At 31.5% G+C, this 20,633-nt stretch overlaps 1 protein-coding gene across 5 annotated transcripts in view; it reads right to left on the minus strand.

Annotated features, from left to right (window-relative positions):
• Positions 1 to 816: 816 nt before the first annotated feature.
• The window catches only part of LOC145849108 (uncharacterized), a 40,813-nt gene continuing 20,996 nt past the window's right edge, over positions 817 to 20,633 (minus strand). For 2 of the 5 annotated variants that reach the window (XM_082954188.1, XM_082954187.1), the window contains 21 exons: positions 17,786 to 17,850; positions 14,217 to 14,325; positions 13,797 to 13,843; positions 13,666 to 13,727; positions 13,473 to 13,513; positions 13,099 to 13,230; positions 11,833 to 12,020; positions 10,519 to 10,680; positions 9,977 to 10,100; positions 8,617 to 8,772; positions 7,979 to 8,080; positions 7,583 to 7,662; positions 6,755 to 6,932; positions 5,217 to 5,441; positions 4,464 to 4,559; positions 4,257 to 4,357; positions 3,956 to 4,071; positions 3,400 to 3,825; positions 3,043 to 3,214; positions 2,701 to 2,872; positions 817 to 1,795 (listed from right to left, as the gene is read on the minus strand). In XM_082954188.1, the coding sequence (XP_082810314.1) occupies positions 1,470 to 1,795; positions 2,701 to 2,872; positions 3,043 to 3,214; positions 3,400 to 3,825; positions 3,956 to 4,071; positions 4,257 to 4,357; positions 4,464 to 4,559; positions 5,217 to 5,441; positions 6,755 to 6,932; positions 7,583 to 7,662; positions 7,979 to 8,080; positions 8,617 to 8,772; positions 9,977 to 10,100; positions 10,519 to 10,680; positions 11,833 to 12,020; positions 13,099 to 13,230; positions 13,473 to 13,513; positions 13,666 to 13,727; positions 13,797 to 13,843; positions 14,217 to 14,325; positions 17,786 to 17,850 (3,080 nt within the window). In that variant the 3' untranslated portion in view covers positions 817 to 1,469. Of the gene's footprint in view, positions 1,796 to 2,621; positions 2,873 to 3,042; positions 3,215 to 3,399; positions 3,826 to 3,955; positions 4,072 to 4,256; positions 4,358 to 4,463; positions 4,560 to 5,216; positions 5,442 to 6,754; positions 6,933 to 7,582; positions 7,663 to 7,978; positions 8,081 to 8,616; positions 8,773 to 9,976; positions 10,101 to 10,518; positions 10,681 to 11,832; positions 12,021 to 13,098; positions 13,231 to 13,472; positions 13,514 to 13,665; positions 13,728 to 13,796; positions 13,844 to 14,216; positions 14,326 to 17,785; positions 17,851 to 18,786; positions 19,701 to 20,633 lie in introns of all 5 variants that reach the window. The other 3 variants (XM_082954190.1, XM_082954189.1, XR_014372321.1) reach the window with 3 other exon arrangements.

The raw sequence follows: 20,633 nt of genomic DNA on the forward strand, positions 1-20,633 counted from the left end.
TAACTTTTCAAAAGATTAACATACCTTAAAATTAAATGGTGACATAACAAATATTCTATAATAAAAAAAATATGTTTAATATAAAAAAACATGTTAACCAACTATTTTGCTAATAAACACCTAGTTTATTTTGAAGATTTTCTTGACTCAAGATATCAAGTTACCTAATTACCAGTAATTTAAATGTGGTATATATTTTTTAATCAAAAAATTTTGCCATATGTTTACGGAGTCAGATGTGAGAATTTAAATGTGAAGAATCAATTTACATCTTACGTTCACGTCTTTACAGTTTTTTGATAATGTAAAAACTTTATTTCTGGTAAAACAATTACTTAGTAAAACTAAGAATAAAATTTTTCTAAAACCGGTTAAAAAATTGTATACACTAGCATACATTAACATATTGACAGAAAAAGATATAACTAAATAAAGAATACACTAATTTATTTCACCTGACTAATGTTTTAGGAAAAACACGTAAATAAAATTCCAAAATAATATTTTTTACCTTATGGTGGTTATCAGAACAGCAGGATAATAGTTTTTAAACTAAAATGATTTATAATAAATAAGAATAATTGACCGCACGGCGGTAAATTTATAGGAAAAAATAAAATGTAGATTTGAACTCGCCGATTTATTTTTTAAATATTATTAGTCTATTCTATGTTGTTTGTTTGTATACAGGTGTACAATTAAATTTGTAAATATTTATAATTTTCAAAGTGAAAGCTACAACTGGGTTTGATGCAAGTAACAAAACTAAGTATCTTATAGTCTAGTTAAAACAAAACATACATTTTGAAATTAAAATTTATTATGATTTTAAATAGAAACCGTTGCACTAATAACAACAAAAACGTATATTGATAATAAATAAATTGTAGATAAAACATAATAATTATGTATTTCGTTGTAAGAACTTGATTTCAATTTTTTACAGTCTTTGCAATATTGCTCAAATGTATAGATTACATCTAATTTAAACAAAAATCAAGCTTTTATGCTTGACAATATCTGTACCAGCACAAATATATATCGATAAAATAAACTGTACTAAAAATATTTCAAAAAGTACTAATTAGACACAATTTTATAAGAGCAAAATTTTTAACTTTTGATAAATTATTTAAAAAAAATATGTTTAAGTTTACGCTTGAAAATTCAAACTAAATGACAATTTTGTAACTTAAAACATATAAAAAATAACGTGAGCAATAAAACAGTAAAAAATTATTTACTTTCACCAGTAAAATATACAACAACAGACATGATATTCAAAATGTATAATAATTGGAAAAATATACAGCGAAAACAAAGCAAAAGCGTCTAGATTATTTAAGGATAAAAAAAATAAAAATAAGTTTTAAACTCATAAATGTTAATGAACGTCGCCGCGGTAAAAAAAAATTGTAAAATTAGTGATTTTTTAAATAACGAGGGCAGAATGTTTTATTATTTATTTATTAAATGAAAAGTTCTTTGGTTCGCTGCTTTTGAGCCTCCTCATTCGACTTGCGGGATTTTCTCCTTCCTCCGCTGTTGGAGGAGTTTGCGGAGGAATTGCTGCTCTGCCGTCTGGCTACTTGGGCGGGCGTCGGCGAAGGTTCCCATGCTTCGGAGGGAAACTGGAAGGAGTTGGGCCGTGAGGATGTCGGAGGTTGTGGAGTGGTGAGGGGGGAAGGGGAGTTGTTGTGTGACGTCATAAGGGTCAGCTGGTGAGGTTCGCTCGACTGCCTTCGGTGGTGAAAGTTAGGTGCACTCCGGAGCATGGCAGACGCGATTGATGGATCTTTTGAAATAAAGGCAATTAGAAATAAATATCTACAGAAAACTACAAACTATACAAAATTATTTGTTTTGAAGCATTACAAAAGTAGAAATTTTATCTTTTGATGCAGGAACTAAAACAAGTTAAAGTTTTTTTAATTTTAATATAAAAGCAACAAATAAACTGACGATTAACAGCTTTTAGTAGTTTTAGCTTATTAAATAGTCATTCTCTTTGATTCTCTTGAAATAAAAAAATTATTGAGTGTATTTATATGTCAAGCAGTTTCAAAAAAACATAAAAATATTGTTTATTTGTTGAATGCGTCTACTTCATTATGAGTTTCATTATGAAAAATTTCAAAAAATATATTAAGTCATGCTATGAAAATGTTTAAAATTTTTATTCTCAACATAAAAAAAAAGTAATTACAATTGACATTCTTAAACTAATTATTGTACTTGTCTTAACAGCTTTTAACTATTAACAGTTATATTATCAACTGTGTATAAAGAAGTTAGTATTATATCTACATCCAAAATTAATTAAAGTTTTGATAATTTGTCCTTTAGAACTAAAACAATGTCGTCAAAAATCACTAAGTCATTCTAAAACGTGCTTTTAAATACTAACTAAAAATGTTTCTAAGCAAAAACAAACACAAAGCGTTATGTTAGGTAGGTGGTAGTTTTTCAAGGTGCTATATGCAACACGCATGCCAACAGTGCGTCCTTCGGACCATCATTGTGACGTCACACAAACAACTAGCAAACAACATCTACAAGTCAGAGCGGCATTCAAACGTTGAGAAATAATAAGAGGTGTCTGGACACAATTTGCCTCCTACCTAACTTACTTTGCACTTTTGTTTGTTTTTGAGGATTTCGACACGGGGCACTACACATTACGCATTTGCGGTTTCTTACTGGAGGACGAGGAGGGGCCGGAGTTTGCAGAGGATGCGGAGGAAGAAGAGTGGCTGATGTTGGACTTTGACGCCTTGGAGTGTTTCATCTTGCCGCCCTTGTCCTTCGAAGTCAGCCCGCCCAGTTTGGTAGCCAGCCCCGTCGGCAATATCTGCTTCTGGGAGAGTTGCAGCTGAAAAATAGTCGGTAAGTTTGAAATGATGACAATAATTCTTAAAACATAACAACAAACTTCATTGGATCAGTCGAAGTTATTTTCTTAAACTACCCAACAAAACAATTTTAAAGTACTTAAAAATTTATCCAATTCAAACAGGTGTATTATGAAGCTGTTGCACTAACTCGGTTCTGAGCGAAACTCTGGTTGAGAGCGCTGCCTCTGATGTGCGATGGAAGTTCTGATGATGCGGGCTTCACCGTGACAGGAGCGTCCACAGCTGAAAGGTTGGTCGGTGAATTTGCCCTCACTTTAACATCGTGCACGCTCAAGTTGGATGGGTACATTACTGAAGTTCTGAAAAAACTGAGGCTGTTAAATTTCGTGAAACATTAAGTTTTCAAAAGTTTAAAGCCTGAAGAAAATTTGGTTAAGAAGTTTTTTACTTACACGTTCAAAAGTTTTTTTTTTTCATCTGCGGAAATTTCAAACTTTAGAAATATAGTTATACCTAAAAAACTTTCTATTATGCAAAAACTCACCGCACGGTGGTGTTTTGCTGGAGGAAGTGGTTGTTGTTCTTGTTTGAGGAGAGCGAGGAGCTTGAAGAGGAGGTCTCCATCTTGCTCGCCTGCTTCCTCGCACGCTCCAGATGCCGCTGCACCTCCGCCTTCATCTCCATGATATCCCGCTTCTCCTGCTCATGCTTCTCCCGCTCCCGCTGCATATTGCCCTCCACCTCCGTCATCTTCGCGTCCCGCTCCTTCAACTTGTTCAGCTCCTTCTCCTTGAACCGGTCGAAGGAGTCTTCCTGCGACTTCAACCTCTGCTCTCCCTTTCTCAGCTCCATCAGCTGCTGCTCGTTCTTCACCTGGTTCCGCTTCAATTCCGACTCTTCCAGGTGATCCCGCAATCCCGGCTTCGCCTTCCTGCTGGCCGACTTCTGCTGCTCGATCATCGACAGCAGCCTGAATTTTTATTACATTTATTGTTTTAAATATACTAATAAAATCATATAACCTATTTGTAGGCTTCATACTAGACTTTTGCAAATTTACTAAAATTAACACATTTTAAAAGGTTTATAAAAAGACAAACTTTGCGTGATAAGTGTCCTGCTGTTGAGCAACAGCAGAAAACTGATGGCACATGTGCGAGATATCTCTGAACCAACCCAGTATAGTACCTTCTTGCATGTCGTTGCTTGGTGTGGTCTACAAAAATATCAAATATATTATGTTAAGTTCAATAACCTTAAGCTTGGAACTTTTTATTAACTAACAGTAGAATTTAAAATTATCAGTATCACAATCAATTGTTTTATCTTATTCAATACAAACAACAACCATTATAGAACATAAAGTTAAAAAAACGCTGTTTAATAAAAACAATAACTTACTTCATTTCCCCATGCTTGCTTTGGCACAACAGAATTATCAACAACTTCTTTTGGCGTCATACCATTGTTTGAAGCTTCTATGTTTGATGCGACTTTGGATGCTAACAAAAAGTATTCATATTAGCAATACTACTAACGGAATAACCATAAATTTTTGTAAAATAATATTTCACAATTTTATTACAACAATCTTATATGATTACCAACCATATTGAGCTATTTTAGCGAGCATTACGGATGTAGGAGGGAACGCGGGTGATGTTTCGCCTTCTTTAGTAGTCATCATGGGATACAAGCTACCGCCTGTTGAATGTGAACTAGTTGTACATAAACAATTCAAATAACATTTCATATCAATTAAAATTTATTCTGTTTACTTAATCAGTAGAAGCGACTGACTATTATTATACTTTTAAGAGATATGGTATAAAAATATATCCTTTAAGCTGATTTATAGTAATTTTAGGAGCAAAAGTTCTGAAATTTTTATTTTTTTCATTGCTTGTTCTATCAACAAAATAGGGTGCACGACAATTCAAATTCGGACAATTCAAATTCCGAGAATTCAAATTCTTAAAAAAAAATTCATAAGGCCACTCATCAAAAAGTTATGTATATTCAAATAAAATTAAAAAATACGTATTTAGGTCTTATAAATTATTATTAATTAATACCTACAAGCCTTTTTTATTTTTTGAAAAATTTTTAATTTACTTTTGGATATGGCTGAAATAAGTTTAAAATACAACTATTTTAAGTTATTTTTAATTATCTTTAATAAAGTATAAAATTTAAAAAAAAAGGCTTTTAGATAATAATGAGACTTATATACGTATTTTTTTTATTTTTTATCTGTATATATCACTTTTTTAGATATGGTCTCTTATATATTTTATTAAGAATTTGAATCGTCGGAATTTGAATTGTCATGTAACCAAAAAAAAATAGTTTGAAACTAACCATTTTCTGAAACACCTTCATGATTGTCTTCAGAACTCAGGGGCGGAATTTTCAAATTTTCTCGGTGCTTTTCGAAAATTTTCATTTTTTCTTCCATGTGCCGCACTATTTCTTCGTCCTTCGACGTGAGTTCGGTGAACAGGTCGTTCCACTTGACTGATTTCTGCCTGTGAGCCTCGTGATTGGCCGATTCGTCATGAGACTCGTCCTCGCTTTGCGGCAAATCTGCAGACAATTAGTTCTCGTTATATGTTGCTCCGTCCGTTGCGATTTAGTTCCAGGAACAATTTACACATAAGTCAAGTATAATTAAACGTTAAATCAGTTCGATGATCGTGTGTTGCAACTTTTGGTGAAATCAAAATACTAATTAGCTGCGTTGTACGTTTTGACAGGACTAGGAACTTTTATGTTATAGAAAAAAAAAGTTGTTAAGCAAAACCACATATAGACAAGGAGATAATATGAAAACTTTATTTTTAGAAACCAATTAAAAATCTCGTGTATAGGTAAGCTAACAAATAAATTTGATAAAGTCGCAACAACTGGAAAGTGTAGGTTCAACAAACTATTTTAACTAAAAGCTAGACGACAACTATGTGATACTAAAGTTTTGTCGACTGTATCCAATTGTACATGGTATGCTGCTTATAGTAACAACTATAGGCACCGCAAATACTTAGCCTAAAATGCAATAACAATGTAAATTTGAAAAGTTGTTTTGAATGCACAGTGTAAATTGATTTAATTTTTTTAAATAGAAAATGTAACAAAACAACTGTAACAAATTTGCAGCAAAAAACAAACTAAAAAAGATTTTTTTTCAAATAAATCAACGTTTTAAACTTTAAAAAATAACAAAATTGTTATTGTAAAAATTACGAAAATAAGGCGAAAAGAAATTAAGTAATTTATTTGTTTTTGGCCAACAAAAATTTACATTGTGGGCTCACAAAAATTATCAGAATTCCTGAGAATGTTACAAAACAATCAAACAAGATTTTATTCGAGTCTGTCACGTCACAGTGAATTAACAAGCTTAACACCTGCCTTTGCGCTTTGTTGTTAGTTTTCCCTAATTTTGTTTATTTTTTCTGATGAGATGGTCTCGCCAAGGCGTCGGAAATTTTTTGGATTGTCTAAATTCCAAAGTTATGTAATACACCAACTTAAATAAAGTACAGGTGAAAACTTTTCACGGTGCATTGTTTAAGTAGAGTAATGTTTTGATTAAATTAACTTTTTAGATGCTTAAGCCAATTTTACACATAAATGTAATTTATTAAGCGAAGGAATTAATTAAACAAGTATATTTTTAAAATGATACTCGAACTTTTTGTAACCTGAAAAGACCATATACTTAATAATATACACTACAAACTAATAAGAAAATAAAAATAAATGAATAAAAGGAAAATCAATAAAATACTTTTGTCAACAAATCACATTTACCGTTGTAAGAAAACGTGTTTCAAGTGCTTTCAAGCCAAAACAAGTTACAAAACGCTTTGAACTATCGCAAAAGCAAAATTTCTCACCATCCTCGGGAACGTTTCCGATTGAGTGGCGCACCGTCTTGCATATTTTGTTGAGCGTTGATTGGCTGCTGCAGTGGAGCTGGACCATCTGTGAGTGGGTGACGTTGATGAGAATGAGGCCGAACTTGTCGTATGCCATGTCGCGCAATATCATCTTCTTCAGTCCCACCACCGAGTGCTGTGTTGATTTATTAGTTTTTTTTTTTTTGATTTTACTAAAACTATCGAATAAAAATAAAACTGTTTTGACCTTTACCAAATAGCTGCATGACATGTTTACAAAAATGACCAAACAGTTTTATTTTTATTCAATAACTTTTCTTAATTTTATTATATTAGATATAACAAACAAAAAATACATAAATGTTAGGCTAAAATTAACTACCAAAAAATTGAACATAAAAACATCAATTTGAAATAAATTATTAATTTAACGATAATATTTATTTCTTTATAAAGTACAAACTTGACATTTAAACTTCAAATATTTATTAATTTTTATGTCATTGCGAGCTATTTATAACTCTATCAAACACAAATTATGTTGGAAGAATCGAAAAGCAAGTTTATGTAGGAAACAAGAAAAAAACAAAATTGGAAACTTTCCAAAAATGCAGTATGGCAAATCGAACATTGTTTGGAAAACTAAAAAGCCAATTACCGGCTAGTTTGTAATCGAGCACTCTATAAAAGGTGGGTTTTCTTTTTTTTCATAATTAGTTTTTTCTGCTCGCACGTAATGAAAAAATAGGAAGGTGCTGCAGTCGTTAAAATGACATAATTTATTTGTTAGGTGATAAAAGTGCAAGTCGTAAACATTTCACTCACGTTGGGAACGAACTGAAATTTTCCGTTGTTTTCCTGCAGAAGCACTATGCAGTCGGAGAGAACCATCATTTGTATGTCAGCTGTGTAAATTTTGCGTGAAATATATAAATGTTTGTTAACTTATAAAAGTGTTTTTTATGTGTGAAAAATCACGTGTCCAAACTATATTACACAACAATAAAAGTTATTTTAAAAAATAACTATAATTTAAAATAATTCATTTCAGTAATTCGAAAACCATGTACCGTAGATTGTGTTAATGAAATTTATAAAATTTACTTTTTTTTTGTATTTTAATAGTATTTAAATAACATCACTTATCTAAATTTACAGTTGTTTTAAGTTAAAATGAAACCTAATATACGTTTATGAACATACAAAACTTTGTTTCCAAACCTTTTTTCTCTCTATCTTTTACCAACTGGACTTCCCCAGGGTCAGTTAACAAAATCAACTTTCGTTTTCGACGGATGAAATCTCTTTTATCAAACTTGCGATCTGTCATGTGAAATATATTAAATTAAAAAAATTGCAAGTTTTGTTTTATCAATTAATATGGGAATTACCAAAAAACTAAATAATTACATAAATACATAACCTCAAACTTAAACTTGAGAAAAATCTTAGTAGTAATCAAGTGGATGTTTTTTGCAAGTTGCTTAAATAACTAAAAATAAAATTAAATGAAAAATAATAAACAAAAAACACAAAGAAACATTTTTTTACAAAAACTATTTTTACACTCTACTTAAAAAAATTTTTTCGTTCTTTTTTAAAGATATAGGTATACACATGATTGTAACATAATTTCAAACTAAATATAAATTTTTTTTTTTGTAATATCTTACACACTGTAGAACACATGTCTATTCTGCTTAAATGCAACTAAAATAAACAAACAATTGCATAAAGTTTTAGCTTGTTTGATCAAACAAGTTGATCTCTCTAACTTTAATGTTATTTTAATAATCAATTAACAAAAAATCAAATTAGAGAGTACGTTTACAACAGTGCTGTTTTAAAAGAAAATTCACCTTTGAAGGTGGTGGTGCACCTGTGGTCCGTCTTCTCGTGCACATCGATCAGCTTGACGTAGTTCTCCCTGTCATTCACCTGATCGTCAACATCGATGGCTAGTTGCTTGCACAGCGTCAGCGCTTTCTCCAGCTCTTTGTAGTCCTCCGCGTGGTCTGCAAAAAATCAACACTCAACTCAAAATGACCATGCAACGATTACATATTAGAAACATGTTGGAGTTATTTTAATTGATGACTAAACTTTTTTATGAACATAGCTTTAGAAATTGCTTAAAAAATTATGCACTGATAATTAATTATATTCAAAATGTTCTTACAACTAACTGTTTGATAGTAATCAAATTAGAAAATTATCTTGCAGAATTATAAGTAGTATCTAAATTTAATTTCATTACTTTTAAAAATTCATTAGACCTCCTTTAAGTGATATTTTTATTTAGAAATTCTTTATTAAAAGACATATAATTTAAAAACATTTATTAGGTAATCCCTTATCATTAAGTTATTTTTAAGAAATTTATTAACATACACGTTTTAGCTTCTTGCTAAACATATCGTAGACGTAAAAAACATACGTGTAGGTATTGACCATTACCAAAAAAAACTTTTTAGTTTCATTTTTATCTCAAAGTTGTGTTTGTTTAAATTTAGACCAATGCTATTTTTATTTTTCTAAAAATTTTCAGACCCCCTACCAGTGGAAGCTGAGAAAAACACATTTTTAAGCTGTAACACAAAAGGGTGACATGAAAACCAACGTAAAAACTGATACAAGTTCAACGTGAAAATTTCACTAGAAACACAAAACGCCACTAAAGCACAAAGTTTTCACTTGTAAACGTGACACCAATGTCAACTACACATGTACAAATTTGACTAAACCTTGTGTATAATTATGCGATTTCCAGTAAATGGCAAATCAAATTTAAATTTAAATCGAAATTGGTGCAAAAACCTCGATAAAAACTTTAATTATTTTTAAATTGACAGTGATAATTACTTATACATCAGTGTTAAACAGGCTTATGACGGGATATCCTTATATTAAACTAATGGGAAAACAGTTTAAGTTTTTGTGTTGCATAATAACAATTAATCTTGTCATGTTTTTAAATTTTTTTTTTATCGTACCATAAATATTTCTAGCTAAAAACTTTTTACAGCTTTTAAAATGTAGCAACTGCAATCAAGTCAGTAAACATAGTTATTTATTAGCATGTTTAAGTAAAGTATATAAAACATAACTATTTTTTATACTTGAAAAATTTTCAAATCTTGAATATATTGTAGATACTGAAGTGAGAAAAAATATACCAATACTATCTGAACAAAACTAATGTGAGTTTCAAAAACAAACCATTTTCCACAGTTGCCTTGATTATGGAGTTAACCAGAATCGGATACTTGGTGATTCTTTGAGTGATCAGCAAGTAGCACTCTGGCATGCGCTTTCTTTTTGCTCTTGGGTCTATCATCGATTTCTGAGCATTTTAATGATATAAAGTGATTATTTTACACCTAAGTGAAATTATATATAAACCTTTAAACATAAAGAAGCTCCGAAAATCAAACTTAAACAAGGCCGATAATTTTAAAACATAATGGTTGACGGTGCGATAAATTTAATTTACCAAATTAGTTTATCAACATTAGTTAATGCGTTTATCTTGATTAATTGTATATGACTTTTGCATGATATGCTTTGAGGAGCTTAAAAAGGTGTGTTATTTATTTAGTATGGTACATATGTTGTGCAAACATTATTGTGCGAAAAATATCTACAAAACTTCGTAAGCCAAACAAATCATATAAAAATTACTTATGGTCTAAATGAAACCTTTGAACTAACAAACTTCAGGTTCATAAATGTACATATGAAATATCAAGGAAATCACAAACTTTGACAAAGTTGGCAAACTTCTTGTCGTTTTTCAACAGTTCGCGGTAAGTGTTGTTTATCTCGGTGTTTTTGGAGCAGAAAGCTCCTAAATGATTCTTCATTTCTTCCCCGGAAGATCCGCTCCAATGTTCCACCAGAAGGTCGCCTATCTTCTCCACCATCTGAAAAAAAAAAGATTGTTACGCTATGTATGACGTTATAAACCCTTTAGTCTTGTAAAATGTTGATTTTTTTTTGACCAAACAGTTATTCAAGTTTTGATTTAAAAACAATAACATAATATTTTTAGATTTATTAACTATAAACAAAAGTTATCATTTTTTTGTTTTGTAAATTTTTTCTGTCCTTTTTCTTAGTAAAAAAGTAAGAGTAATAAAATTAAAAAGTAAAGACTTTTATTTTATAAATTAGATAAAACATTTATTTTTGTTACTCAAAACTAAATTCGATATTTTGCTTAATAAAAGTTTTAAAACATATATATGTTATTCTATGTTAACTTTGTAGTAAATCTGCAGTAGAAATAAAGCACTAGAGACAAAATATTTACGTGAAGTGCACTCATCCATTAGAAATCAATAAAACTTATTTTAAAAGCATGAATGTTTGAAGTATTGGTTTGCATTTTTTTTAATAAACCAACATTTTAGGTTCATAAATTTATTTTTCATATTAACCCGTTAACTGAAGCAATATAAAAACAACTTATAAGACCAAAAGCCATTTCTAATTATTAAGCTACGTAAGCTTTTTAGATAGCTTTAATCTAAGATTAAACTTTATTTACGAAACAAAATAAACATCTTAATTACTAAACAAAATTCTTTCTAAGTAAACAAACATTAAAACAAAAATATTTAACGAACTCGGAATAACACCTTTGAGTACTAATTACCAGAAAATAAATCAACAATTTAAATTTTGATAAGTGTACAATCAAAACTATAGTATAAAATTTTTGATGAACACTTTATGGCATGTTGGAATTGGTCTAGACAATACCAACGAGTACAACTACAAACATGATCCAAAATAGCTAAAAATAGATAAAATATAAATAGGTACAACACAAAATTTATATTCAAGTAAAACTTTCTAAATCTTATTTTAATAAGTTTTTCTAATTAGTTACATTAAAATTTAGTGTAAAAATTTAATTAGTTTGAACATTATGTGAAATATCAGTAAATTATTTAATAAAAACATTTTTAGTGGTCTTTTATCTATGAAATAATGTAATAATTCCAAATTTATAATATAAAACATAATTATTTCATTGTATTTTCTTAACAAATTATAACTTCAACACTAACGATATTTTCCTTCTGGCGTTCGTCGAGGGTCTTGACGAAAGCTTTGACGAACTTCTTGTGCTGGTTGATGTTGGGGAACATGTTGTCGATGAGGTGCTGCATCTGCAGCTCGTCGCGCATACCTCTCGCGTACACCTTCTCCAACACCAGCAAGGTGCGAAGGTAGTTGCGCTCCGTTTGTATGAACTCTGTGTATGTGAAAACTTTAGTTGATCTTTATATGGGTGTTACTGGTAAAACTGAGTCGTTATTATTCTTGAAAAATAACTGATTTGTTTTAAAGAAAAAATAATGTTTGCTTGGGTTTAGCCTTTGAGGATAGTTAAAAAATAGTTGAGCATGGCATGTATAACGATTACGTATTGTAAGTTACACTAACTTTAACCATAATACAATTCAATACTTTGATAGAAACTTTTAAAAATTGATGAATAAACAGAACAGTTTAAAGTTTTAGAACCAATAAGGTTTTAATTAAAACTTTAAGAACTTTAAAAATAATCTGTTTGAGTTTTATTGAGTATGGCTGTAACAACCAACTGTAAAAAATTTCTAAGTGATTTAGATGAAAAATAATTTACTGGAAGAAATACTAACTCAAAGGTTTACATACTCGACATTTGATCGAGTTAATTTTACCATGTACTTGAGCATCGAAATCAGACAGTTTTGATTTTAATTTTACTTCAGAGTACCATTTTCGTTTTTTTTCAATCTTCATTAAATTTCAAAACAAATTCTTCATTAAGTTGACAACAACTGAGACGGCCACATTATTAGTTTCACAAGTGTCACTACTGCACTGCTTGCACATATGCAGCGGCATTACAAAAAATCAAAATTCAAATGCGCAGTTGTAAAAATAGTTGGAGCGTTAATAAATTACTTGCTTCATCGTCGCTTTGAGAAGAAGCGCTACTACCAAAAAGGCACACAGTGAGCAATTTTATTGTATAAATAAATTTAGACTTGTCAGAAGGGCATATTTATTTAAAGTGAACAAGAAAAAGATTAATATCATCAGCATACATGGCTGTTTGGTCAAAACATACAAAAATCGATCGCACTCTCTTGGTTGCAATTAATAAATATTTTTGTTCTACATTTAAGGAACACAACATGATATTTGTTTTTTACATCTAAATTTCATAGTTTCTACAATATTTTAAATAAAAAACATGGTTTTTCTAAAAATATTTGAGTTTTTGTTAGCTTGACAAAAAATAACTTTTTGGTTTAAGAAAAATAAACATGTTTTATACAAACCATAAATTGATCCTTGTCTTTTTATTTCTTTTTTGGACATCTTCTTAACAATTTTCTTGTCAACGGCATCCACCCATTGTTCTGGTCGATTTGATTCGTTCAGCAAATCGTTCTCATATTCAGCATCTGATCCTACAAAATTTAAATCATAATTTACTCTGTAAACTACTTACTGAACTAAAAAGTTCAAATGTTAAAAAGTTTCTTTTAAAAAATTAATAGTTATAACTCAAGTTCCTAAAAACCCAGTATTGATTTTAAATCTATTTTTAAAATTATCAAAACAGTAAACTGACTTATGAGTCATTTACTTGAGGTTTAAAAAAAAAACAAAAAGCTTTGTAAGATTAAACAAACACCACAACTTAATTTACCTTCAGATATATCGCTGTTGCTTTCAGGTTTTTCTCTGTGTCTAAAACAATATATGTTATTAAAGTTGTCTTTTAATTATAAGGTTTTAGTTAAACAAATTTAATGAATTACTTTTTTTAAACAAACTGTTAAAAACATTTCAAAACAAAAATTACTAATACAAACATATATTTTAAATAAGTTTAAATCAACCTGTTAAACAGAGGATTTTCTAGCAGCGTGTTAGTTCTGAAAGCTTGTGATCCATAGACGCTCTAAGAAGTTAGTTATAATGTTAATTAATGCTGGTTTTTATTTTCTAGTTGAACAATACAAACACTTACGGAATGTGGACGTTGACTTCCATGCGACTGGTTTGAATTATTTCCCACTAAAATATATTTAAATACTAATTAACTTAAATTTTTAAGTAGTCAAACTATTTACTGGTCTATGGTTAACTAATTTTAAAAAGCTGTAAAACAAAAACTATAACTACATTTTGTTTTGTTAAAACAAATTATTCAAACGTAATTATTTACCTACTAATCTGTTACACTTGTACCAAATGCAGAATTTTACTTGTGTTTTCATAAAAATAAAAGCGTTGTCTAGCAATTTCATTTTTAGAGCACAAAACTATTAAAAAACAACTCGACTACATATATGTCTACTGACAATTTAAAATAGTATTCTTTTTTTATTTCAATCTAAATACGAACTTATTCATAGTTTTTAACTATGTAAATGTTTCCAAAATTTACCAGGATAGTGTTGTGTCGGTTTACTTGAGCCAACCGTCATACTTTTGGGGCGATTATCAGCAGTGACATTGTTGTTTTGTGGACTCTCATGAGCTGTTGTTGCTGACCTCTGTAAAACAAAACATAAAAAATTTCAGCTTAAAATCAAAGTCCCAGTTTTCATTAAGTTCTTTTAACACAGTGGGCAAAAAAAAAAAGTTTAAAAAAATTGCTCAAATTTTTATGATTATAAAATTCTTATTTTTACAACTTAGTTGATCTTTTTTAGTTTCAAAATAATCTTTTTTTAAATATACAATAAATCAAGGCAAAGCTAGGAATTTTTTAACAACCATTGCAAGTGTTTTATAAATACAAAAAATAAAGTACTTTTAAAGATTCTATTTGTTTTAGTTTTAGAAGCTGTTTTAGAAAACAGTATGAAGTTCTAAAAATATTATGCACTAAGTTTTATCCTTAAGAAATATTAATAATTAAAAATACTTTTACTAACTTTATAGAAAATTTTTTTTTTAATAATCTTAAAAAATAATAGAATTATTTATATGAACCGTTATCACAACAAATATGATAACAAACCTTAGCTACAAATACTGTTAATTTAATCTTTTCAAACCAAACTTATATTTATTATGATAATATAAATAAACTTTGAAAATAAATTTTAATTGTTAAACAAAATTAAAACATAAAAACTAAAACAAGGAGCATACAATACACTTTTATCAAATTCTATAGCAAAATATCCTAAAACTCTACACAACTAGCTATTCTAAAAAGTTTAATAACAAAAGGTCTACAAAACAAAATAAATAAATCATACTTGGGGTCAAGCTTTTAAAATCTTACTTTAACTTTTGCACGTCGCTTAGAATATTGTTTCATCTAAGACATCTCAAAATAAACTTGACTTAAAAAAAGCTACTTAAATGTTGTCCCTCAAAAAGCCCAGTAACCGAGTTTAAATAATAAAATAAAGATATATTACAATTTGTTGTTTAAAAACAATACTTTTTCTTTTAAAATACAAAAAATGTATAAAAAGCAAAACCTAGTTCCTTAAGCTTTAGCAAACATAAGATTTAATAATTCTTTTGTAAGCTGACTTACTAATCGAACGTTAAAACGTTAGTATGAATAATAGTACCCTAAAAACGTTTAGCATGATTTTTTTTAGACACAGTAAATTGCGCTTTACTAAACGGTAGAAAAAGTGTTAATGTGACGTAATAATCACTGCATGACGAAATTCCGTGACGTACTAGTTATTGGTGGTTTTGTGTAACTAAATAAAACAGTTTTACAGTTAAACTAATGCTAGTTTACTTTGTAATTTCTCGCTAAGTATACCAATTGTTACAAGACATTTTAAAACTGAGTTTTTAAAAAAATTGTGTTTTCATTTTTCTCTAATCAATATTTTATACTGGTTAAAACAATAATACATTTTTTTGTTAGGCAAAAAACTCACTACCGTTTTTAACACTTAGACTGGTGCAAACATAATGTTTGTTGTGATTACATGTGCCTCATCTTAACAGACACTGACGTATGCTAACACAATGAAATGCAGCTGATTTTTACTTTCCTAATTCCAAAAATTCACACACATTTTTGGTTATATTAGGAAAATTGCATAAACTTCTGAATTGATTAACGACATAGCGAGTAGGCACAAAAGCAAACACGCAATCAACAAAATATGCGCGGAGTTTCGCGTCGGTTTGCACACAGTTACGGGTTGTTAGTCGATTCGAGCGTTTGACAAACATTTAAGTGTAACAAAGCAGAAACACAAACATGTGACAGCGGGGCACACTTTCCAAAATAAATATTTATGATAAAGAAGACTTTAGATGATGACGCGTTTGCTGTCAGCATTTTTGCAAAATACAAAGCTAAAATATAAAAATGCATCTCCTTTTTTGTTCAGTTGAATTTAGCTTAGCCTTTAAGATGTATTAGTTGTAAATATGTGATCAAAAACTCAATATCTTGCAATTTTTAAAACATTCAAAACATAAACTATTAATAATACTACTATTGTTTTCAAAAAAAAGACAATTTTCGCAACCGTTATATTTTTCTTTCATTTACTTTAGTAAAAAAACTATACAATATTATACCGAACAGCTAACTCAATTGTAGAGTATTGCAAAGGGATTAAAATTGAAAATAACAACAAGCCGCAGTGTTGCTTTAAATTATTTATACCGAAAACAAACAGCAACAAGGCCTAGCCGCAATGAAAACAATAAAACTGCAAATAACTTGGTGCTAACTTATAAAAAACCACCCTGTGTATATTTCAATAGTTTATCAACTAATGCATTGAAGCGTACGTTTTGTTGAAAGTTTTACAACTACTTAATTTAACATAAACGACACCTAATTCAAAACTAATAGCTGTGGCTGTCGTCTTTCTCGCCGTAAAAACTCGTCGTCGCTGTAAAAAACTGCTCAATTGGATTAAAACAAACTGGTGAATACGTGAAAAAGCTTTCAGAGTGTCTCCGCGTCGCCGCGCTGACGAATGCGTTGCAACAGATAGCTTTTTGTTTGTTTACCTGCTGCTGGAGATGCTTGAATCGCCGGTGCCTTTCGCCGAGGGGCAGCGGCGAAAACGAGTAGCAGCGCCTGATGAACTTGCTCGGCTGGTGATGGGTATTCCCCTTATCAGCAATTTTCTCGTGGATGGTAGACAGCGAGTTGGCGGACAGCGAGTTGCTGCGGCTGCCGTGGAACTTGGACTTCTTACTGGCTCGTTTCAGGCTCTGAAGCGGCGCCGGCTCGGCTCCCAGTATTCTCATCGCCTTGCCGTTCGCCTTGAGTCTGGCGAAGTCGTCCATGTCTTGGCTGCCTTTCATGCTCGACTGCTTTTGCGAGCGATAAAAACAAAACTCCGTCAACAAAGCGATGCAGGTGCATTCGAAGCAAAACAAAACTCATCAACTCATAACTTTAACACGATGAAACAAAAACTATCTGAGCGAAACACGCTTATCTGCCAGTAATCAAACGAACATATGCGTATTGCGCTCAAGCGCACCAACACGCAACTTTTTTCAGCAGAGATTAAAAAAAACTGCTTTCAAACATGAAACGTGATTGTAGTGAGAGCTGCAAACCGGAAGCGAAAAGCCAAGTTGGAAATAGGCAAAAAGCATACAGAGTGGTGAGCAGCACGTGTTTAAAAAAATTAATGTACATATATCTCTAAAGCGCTCGCTGTATTCAAATCTGCCAAGCTTTCTGAAACTTTCTCTAAACAAACACAAGCTTGTCCTGATAGCAACTTTGTTAAAAGAGCTCTAATTGGAAACAATGACGAGGCATTAGCGCTTTGCGCCGTTGATGAAAAAGTTGCTGGTTCACTTAAACATCCGAGCAATTTTTTAATTAGCGTTTAAGGGTTTTTTTTTAAGTACGTATAAATGACTTAGTGCTAGTAAAGTGTTGAACATTAAAGACAATTTTGACTTGTTGCGTCTGTAAGTAATGCCTCTTAAAAGTTATTTTCTCACAACCAGGTGTGTAGTTACTAAAAACAACAATTTATTCACACTAACCACTTCCTTCAGCTTCTTGTGAGAGTTCGCGCTTTCTTCATTGTTAGCTATTTTCCCCGCATCGTCTACAAATAAACAATTAATTATTACCAAAATTTTTGTATTTCAAAGGTTAAAGTATTAAAAGGGGAAGTACAAATTTTTACTGCCGAAATTTTAATATTTTATACCCATTAAACATGTAACATATGCTACATAGGGCATACTACCATTATATTAAGGTTTATGATGATTTATTAACTTGAACTGTAATAGAAATTTACACATAACCATTGAGGCATAAACTATTTAAATATAAATTATTTCTAATGTTAACACAATTTTAAACTTTAAAACATACAGTATTTCTCCAAAATAAAAAAAACAGTTTTAAGTTTTAAAACGATCACACCGAACCACGCAATCACGATTTGCTCTGAAACGCAAAGGAAAATAACGAAACAGATGTTAATTTCGTCCGCTTACATGGCGCAGTTGTGTACCGAGCATGGCGAACAAGAGTGCACAAACCAGCGCACTTTCGAGTGCTACAGACAGATAAAAGGCAACGAACGAGAAAAATTCATCCGATGAAAACTTCTCCATCATCGCTGGCAATTCGGTACCGAGTTCTCAACAAAAGCAACCGCAATGTGATTTGAAGTGAGGAAAGTGAAGTGGTGAATGGCAGTCGGCTAACACTCGTACGTGATAGTAAGCTTGCACGAAAACGCGGCTGGAAATCGGCTCAGAGTGCGAGGATTATGTGCTAAGTTTTTAGTGGGCAGCACGTCCGATTATTACTTGTTAAAAGGTTAGTTTAATGCCAATATAAATAAAGTTATCTATATTAGTGCCTATATAAAATTACAAATTTTGATTGACATCTTATTTTTTTCTGTTTTACTTAAAGTATTTTAAAACTATAACATTTTTTAAGTAATCCATCTATAACGTTAGTTCTAAAACCGCCCCAAACTTTATCTTAACAGTTTCGATCTATAAACGCCGTCATCACTTACGATTCTGCTTGTGCTTTCTGGGCAGGGTCATGGCATTTCTGCCGTCCCAGACGTCGAACTCGTAATTGTTATCATTTTTAACGGGCGATCCCGCGGGCGCCACTTTGGAATCCTGCTTGTCTACGGACGACTTGCGCATCCACTTCTTCCTGTACATCGTCGACTTCCGCTTGCTCTGCTCGAACATGCCTGGCGGCGGCGGCTGCATCAGCCCGTTTATCCTCCTCGTCTTCGTCCTCTGCACCTCTTTGCTTTCCTCGCTCTTCGGCGAGCTCGACAGCGTGTTGATGCTTGAAGTGGATTTGGTTGGTGTCAGCGGCGAGTAGTGGCTTCCCGGGATCTCAGCGATCTCCTTGATCTCTTCGAAGACGTCGCGGCTGGAGGAGGAGTCGGAAGACCGGTCGCTCATGGACGAGGTGCGCTTGCAGCTCTCGCTGGATGAAGACGCCGGCTCGAAGGCGTCCTGGCTGAAGATCTTTTCAAAAGTGTCCTTTTGCAGCCGCGACCTGGACGGGAAGGTGCGCTTCGGCGTGTAATTCCTAACGCCCGGCGAGTCGCTGGGCGTGGACAAAGCGTTCTTCTGCTTCCCCTGGCGCTGCCTGGCCCACGCCCAACTGGACATCTTGGACTTGCTGCCCACCGCATTTCTCCTCGCCGTGGTCGAGGTGGTGTTTTTCATTTCGGGGGAGGGGATAGGAGTAAGGTTTCTGGGAAGGGTCTTGGACTCGTACTTGTCCGGAGGGCACTGCACCATTGAGTCCATGGACGATTTTCTCCTGTTGAACATGTGGAAGAGGGTGGCAGTGAAGTGGCCACCACTGGATTGCTTCTTCTGCTTCTGCTCGTCGGCCGACATGCGCCTCGATATCGAGTTGTGATTGGTCGGAATTTCGTGCATTTTAGCTGACCATTGGCTGGTATTTATGCAAGTAGTATTAGTAATACAAACTGAAATGGGTTCGTTTTATTCAGGATCGTTAGAAATTAATGCATAAATAAAACAAGAGTAGAATTATTTTCTTTAACTACTTGTAAATATAACTTACTTTAAAAATACTTTTCAAGTTTTTTATACTGTAAATAAATATAACAGTCAACAAAAATTGACATTAAAATTAACTAACCCCATGAAAAATATGGTTTCGTTTTAAATTAACACTAATTTGTATATAAAGATAAGAAAATATCCATTAAAGCGTAATAAATCTAATCTGTATTGATCACAAACATACTTATTAACCGCTAATGAAAAAAAACGATTTAAAAAAATAATGTTTTATAAAAATGTAGTTTATTCATAAGCTGTTTTAAAATATATATAATACACTAAGAAATTTACGCTTAAAACAATTTTCAAATCTATATAATAGTTCTAAGTTTCTATACAAATATAAAATTTTAAATTTTTTTATTTACTACAGCTGCTAAGCTAAACACAAACAACTTGAGCTTCGTTAGGCACTTAGCTTTTACAAACAAAAATATATCTTTGTGTTATCGCTAACTCAATATAAACTTGAAAACTTGAGAGAAAACATGAAAAGCAAACATTATTCTAACGTAAAGCACACAAAACTGGCTGAAGCATCATAAATTAAAACGAACACCAAAAAATACATTCTAACTTTTAACAAAAAACATTCAGACTGAATCTATTCAAATTTGAAATTTTCCAATCGAGTCACGACATGGACATTTAACGCCATTAACTTGCGAAAGCCACAACACAATTAGCTAACAACTTTGAAATGCATCAAATAAAAGTTGATTTTATTGCTTCCGTAGTGCAACTGTCACCTCAGCTAATCAGCTGTGCGGTCAATTTCAAACTAATTTTATGTAACTAA

Source organism: Thalia democratica, chromosome 1 (assembly GCF_965202585.1).
Source record: "Thalia democratica chromosome 1, ktThaDemo2.hap1.1, whole genome shotgun sequence".
Lineage (NCBI taxonomy): Eukaryota > Metazoa > Chordata > Thaliacea > Salpida > Salpidae > Thalia > Thalia democratica.